This window comes from Mustela nigripes, chromosome 5 (genome assembly GCF_022355385.1).
Source record: "Mustela nigripes isolate SB6536 chromosome 5, MUSNIG.SB6536, whole genome shotgun sequence".
NCBI lineage: Eukaryota > Metazoa > Chordata > Mammalia > Carnivora > Mustelidae > Mustela > Mustela nigripes.
Window position 1 is genome coordinate 7,522,439 of NC_081561.1, and position 6,000 is coordinate 7,528,438.

Genomic DNA, 6,000 nt, shown 5'->3' on the forward strand with positions numbered 1-6,000 from the left:
ATTTATACTTTCACCAATAGCAGAAAAGTTTCTTTGCTCTGCTACATCCTTCAAGGCATGCTAAACGGATATGAATGAAATGGAATTCTGTGGTCTTTTTAATAATCATGCAGGTTTCCTTTTCTGTGATCTGCCTATTGCTAGGCACGTTGTGGCCTGCACTGCATCTCCTCAAAATTATTTTGTTGAAAGCTTACCCCCCAGAACCTTAGGATGTAAATATACTTGGAGGTAGGGCCTTTAAAGAGGTAACTAAGGTTGAATAAAGTTATAAAACTGGGGACCTAATCCATTATGACCAGTGTTCTTTTTTTTTTTTTTAAAGATTTTATTTATTTATTTGACAGAGAGAGATCACAAGTAGGCAGAGAGGCAGGCAGAGAGAGAGAGGAGGAAGCAGGCTCCCTGCTGAGCAGAGAGCCCGATGTGGGGCTCGATCCCAGGACCCTGAGATCATGACCTGAGCCGAGGGCAGCAGCTTAACCCACTGAGCCACCCAGGCACCCCATGACCAGTGTTCTTAAAGGAACAAAAGACACCAGAGAGGCACAGGGAAAGGCCACGTAAAAACACAAGAAGATGGCTATCTGGGAGGTCTAGGGTAAACCAACTCTTTTAACACCTTGATCTTAGACTTCCTGCCTCTAGAACTGTGAGAAAATACATTTCCATTGTTGAAGTCACCTGTGCTGTAGTGATTTGTTTTGGCAGCTCTAGCAAGCTAATATGAATTCTTTGCCTATTTTTCTATTGAGTTATATGTGTCTCTTTCTTTTTGGAGTTTTTGTCTTGAATACTAATCTTGACAATGTACATATTGCAGGTATCTGTCTGAGTCTTGTTTTTTTATTTTATTGATTATCATTTGGTCACATAGAAACTTTAAAAAATTTTAATGGGGTCAAATGTGTTCCTTATGGTTTTTACTTTTCAAGCTACTCTCTGAGCCTCAGGTTTCTCATCTGTAAAATAGAGACAAAACAACCCTTATTCAAAAAGGAAAAAAAAGCCCTATTTTATAGGATTGCTTGTAGATTAAATGTAATTGTGCATTTAAAGCATAATTTAGCACTTGGCTATTACTATTACTATTATTGCTGTTATCACAGGACACATATCAAAATCTTAGTGTCTCTGTTTGCATACTGCCAACAAAGAGATACTCACCGCCTAACCAATCATCTAGTGTGCCATACATTTCTTCGCAAAGTGTGAATTTAGACTCAACTTCCCTTTCAGCATTCTTTGTTTCATTCTGTATTAATAATAAAAAATGCACTAATATTACTATTTCAAATAAATATCATAAGCCTCTTCTGAACATGGATATGTAACTTGTTAGTATTTTTTGTTGCATGGGTAGAATGTACTTTCTGGTACCCTTCCCTACTGTGTATCTGAACTCCTTTTTAGTAAAACCATGCTAATGGGGTTATGATGTTAAATGACATTAAGCAAGTATCTTGCTATTTTAATATCTTGGTTTTTTTGGTAAGTCAAATCATGTTACTATAAATATAGGGATGTTTGATAATGTATATATCTCTTTTCATCCTTTGAAGTTTGCTAAATCTGGTCTAAACAACTTCTAGTATACTTGTTATTCGGGTTTTGATAGTGAAGATACAAGGTTCCAGTAATGAATTGAAATATGATTCCAATTGATAGAAATCTAAAAAATTCTTAGAGGGCTTATTCTCAAAGTTACCTTAATGTTATCTAGCATAAAGGTTTTGTGAAGTAAATTAATAGTATAAGTAGGATAGTAAAGAAAGTCTTATTTTGAACTTTGGAGGAAAGCATTGGTTTAATCATGGATAGTGTATCAAGTATGTGAGACCTGAGGATGCTCTAAAAAAAATTGTATCTCTTACTAACATCAGCTGGTTACAAATCTCTATTCAATCATGCTTTTTATAACATTGTTGCAGTTTCTGAATATACCTCAAGTACAAGAAAAACTGAGTTATATTTTACAACAATTCGTTTTTTAGACTTCTTGCTAATTTAGACCATTCCTGCTAATGAGATTTTTAAAATACCAAGAACAATATACTTGAAAAATAAAATAGCATTATTCACATGTATTGATGTTATATTTACATAATTTCTTGGACCTCCACTACTTGTCAAATTTCAGAGCTCACTTCTAACTCTAGCCTTCTATGATAATACTATTTTTAACTAAAATAGGCCTTTTGTTCTTTTAGTCTGTAAATTTTTTATAAAGAACAAAATACGCAGTGAATTCCAAGAAAAAGAACTTCATTACATAATTTAAGACACTCATTCTTTATAATTTGATATATAATGTTAGACCCTGATTATAATACTATAACCAAATTTTCTTTTAAAATAGAAATATGATAAAATTATCACTATAAAAAAGAATCTTTAACATTATTTTTAAAAATAAAGTAAAAAAAAAAAAAACCACTCAGAATCCCACAACCCAGTGAGAAGCAATGTGATCATTTTTCTATATCAACAAATATACACTTCATCCTTGAACAACATGAGTTTGAACTGGCCAAGTCTACTTATAAAGAGATTTTTTTTGGAGAAACACAGTATAGTGCTGTAAATGTATTTTATCCTAATGATTTTTTAAATTAATTAGTTTATTTGACAGAGAGAGAGAGAGAAAAACAAACAGGGGGGAGGGGCAGACTGAGAGGGAAAGTCTTAAGCAGATGCCATTCTCAAGACCTGAGCTGAAACTGGGTCAGATAATTAACCAACTGTGCCACCCAGGCACCCCCACTCCTCATGATTTTCTTTTTTTTTTTAAGATTTTATTTATTTATTTGATAGACAGAGATGGCAAGTAGGCAGAGAGGCAGGCAGAGAAAGAGAGAGAGGAGGAAGCAGGCTCCCTGCTGAGCAGAGAGCCCGATGTGGGGCTCCATCCCAGGACCCTAGGATCATGACCTGAGCCAAAGGCAGGGGCTTTAACCCACTGAGCCACCCAGGTGCCCCTCCTCATGATTTTCTTAATCACATTTCTTTCCTCTAGCTTACTTTATTGTAAGAATACAGTATATAAATAAATATAACACATGAAATATATGAACTATTTATATTATTGTTAAGGCTTCCATTCAATAGTAGGCTGTCAGTACTTCGGTTTGGGGTGCCTCAAGTTACATGAAGCCTTTCGACTGTGAGGGGAGCTAGTACCCCTAAGTCCTGCATTGTTCAGGGGTTAACTCTATTTGTATTACCATATTTAAGGTTTACACCTTACATATGTAAGGTGTACATCAGTGAAATAATTTAACTAGGCCCCTACTGATAAAAATTTAGGTTGCTTCTGGGGCGCCTGGGTGGCTCAGTGGATTAAGCCGCTGCCTTCGGCTCAGGTCATGATCTCAGTGTCCTGGGATCGAGCCCTGCATTGGGCTCTCTGTTCAGCAGGGAGCCTGCTTCCCCCTCTGTCTCTGCCTGCCTCTCTGCCTACTTGTGATCTCTCTCTCTGTCAAATTAAAAAAAAAAATTAGGTTGCTTCTAATGTTCATTTATTTTTTATTTTAAATGATTAGTGATCTCTACACCCAACCTGGTGCTTGAACTTAACGACCCCGAGATCAAGAGTCACACGCTCTTCTGACTGAGCCAATCAGGCACCCTTAATGTTTATTGATTAAGGGTAATTCTGAATGTATCTCATTTGCATACTTCCTTGAGGTAGAATGAAAAATAACACGTGTTTTCTTATCACTAAATAGCCCTTTAGACAGGTTATGCCAATTTATGGGTTAGCCCACATGAAATTGCTAATATTTGTCCATTTTAGAACTATAAAAAGTCAATTACATATGGCACAACTTAATTCACTCCTATTATTTACATACTTGCTAATAATTGTGGAACATTTAGAACAACATCTAGTTGTTCTAAATACTGATACTAAATACTGATTTGGGAAAGTCTAACCTTTTATTTTGTGAGAAAGGGCACTTGTAATTTTCATTAAGATAGAAAATCATTGACATGTAGCGTCTTGTCAATGCCATTAGGAATGACATTTGAATCATTTGCATGCTGATGTGTTAGAACACCCTCTAGACCAGATGTCCGGTCCCTTGGACTCTTTTTTTGCCCCTGTCACTAGTTGTCATGGCCATGTCCCCTGGTTGCACACTTAAGACTTCACATGGAGGTTTGAAAGGATCAGTTTTAACATTATTTGTACAATTCTCTCTTTCTTTGTACACTAAGGGAACTGGGAAAACCAAACCCTGTATTCTCCTCCTCTGAGCCTCCACTGGAAATTCTTTTATTGTTCCCCATATTTTTTTAAAGATTTTATTTATTTATTTGACAGACAGAGATCACAAGTAGGCAGAGAGGCAGGCAGAGAAAGAGGAGGAAGCAGGCTCCCCACCGAGCAGAGAGCCTGATGCGGGGCTCCATCCCAGGACTCTGGGATCATGACCTGAGCCAAAGGCAGAGGCTTTAACCCACTGAGCCACCCAGGTACCCCTCCCCATATTTTTGAGGAAATTTTCATATGGAAAAAATGTGAAAGCTGCATACATCTGTACCTCCTAGAACTTATAAGCAATGCACACCTGAGGCAAGTCTGAAGTGGTACTGTTGGTTTCCATATAGATGGGAGAATGTGAGTGGGTTAAGTCTTGAGAAAGACTGCTGATATTGATGGCCTCTGCTTCTGACACGCTTTCTAATTTTTCATGAGAAACATCCGTTTCAAAATGCACAGGATCTGAAGATGACGACCAAACTTTTTGATAGTCCTTGTTCCTAACTGTTGAATGATGGAAGGCTTCTTTAAAAAAAAACAACACATAATTTTAATGTTTATTAGAATATGCAAACTAAGGATTCCACCCCCATCCCTCCTTGCATTAAGGAAGCAGCAATACCCCTTTTCCTAAAATTTTAAATGTCCATTGTCAGCTTATTAGAAAAATAAAAATGTTCAGTTTGAGTATACCATGGTCACTTCGTGTGGTAGTAAATACTGATTTGAACAAAAACACGTCAATACACATGTGGCTACTATCCAATAATTTCCTAAAAGACCTAGGAGGATAAAGGGCCCCCTCAATTACTTAAAACATATTTTCAAAATAATATCCGAGGACTCTCGGGTTCCATTATACTACTAATCTGATACTACTATGTCATTATTAAATCAAATCCAACATTGTAAATCAGTTTTCTCCCACTTTCCCGACCGACACTATTCTCTCAGGCACTTGGATTGGAGAACTTGGGAGACACCTTTGGTATCCTTCTACCTCATCATCTGGGCTATCCAGTTACCAAGCCGTATCCATCTCTCCTTTAACAGTGTTTTTTCTAACCCATGCTTTCTTTCCACCTCTTACATCACCACTTCCGATTACAGTTTTAGAACTTTGTTCATATGGCACCATCTGTCAGCTGACATTTTAAGTTAAGCTTTCCACTTTCATTCTGTCCTTACCAGATTTATGCCACACTTTAAAAATATTTATTCAGATATTTGGATAGATATTCCGGGACAGTCTAACGCTGTTTTAAGATGGGTGTTTAAAAAAAGTCATTGGGAGTTACCGCTCCAAATTCTAGTTTTGTTTTAAAATTTTTTCAGTCGCATCACAAACTTTTAAAGTCACTTATCCTATTTTCCCCTCAAAACAATGCACCAAACTCCTTAAGTCTAAAAAGCGTGCTCACTTCCAGGGTCCATGGCTTCTGGATCCGCAGTAACGGTTTCGTTCTTCCTCCCTCCGCGTACGGTTTTGCGCGAGGAAGACCGACACTTGAAGGGTTCTCCCACCGAAGAGATGGGAGATGCTCTTTAACTGTATTCAGCGTTTTAAAAACCTAGCAGAAGACAGGCAGGCGGGCTGGAACGACCCTGTGTGACGTCAGTCCGCTGCGCCAGCCAATCTCCGCGGGGAACTCAGCCGCCCGGGCTCCCACGCCCTCGTCCCCGCCTCTCGCCCTCCGGCGCGGGGCTGTAGAGGGCGGGACTTCCGGCAGGAC

General features: G+C 38.0%; 1 protein-coding gene across 1 annotated transcript in view; it reads right to left on the reverse strand.

The window, feature by feature from the left end:
- The window catches only part of CAGE1 (cancer antigen 1), a gene marked incomplete at its 3' end in the record, with an annotated part of 39,830 nt that extends 33,885 nt beyond the window's left edge, over positions 1-5,945 (reverse strand). The window contains exons 1-3 of the mRNA XM_059401618.1: positions 5,689-5,945; positions 4,575-4,792; positions 1,168-1,255 (exon numbers count right to left, since the gene is read on the reverse strand). Of these exons, the coding sequence (XP_059257601.1) occupies positions 1,168-1,255; positions 4,575-4,792; positions 5,689-5,701 (319 nt within the window). The remainder of the gene's footprint in view (positions 1-1,167; positions 1,256-4,574; positions 4,793-5,688) is intronic.
- Positions 5,946-6,000: the final 55 nt, after the last annotated feature.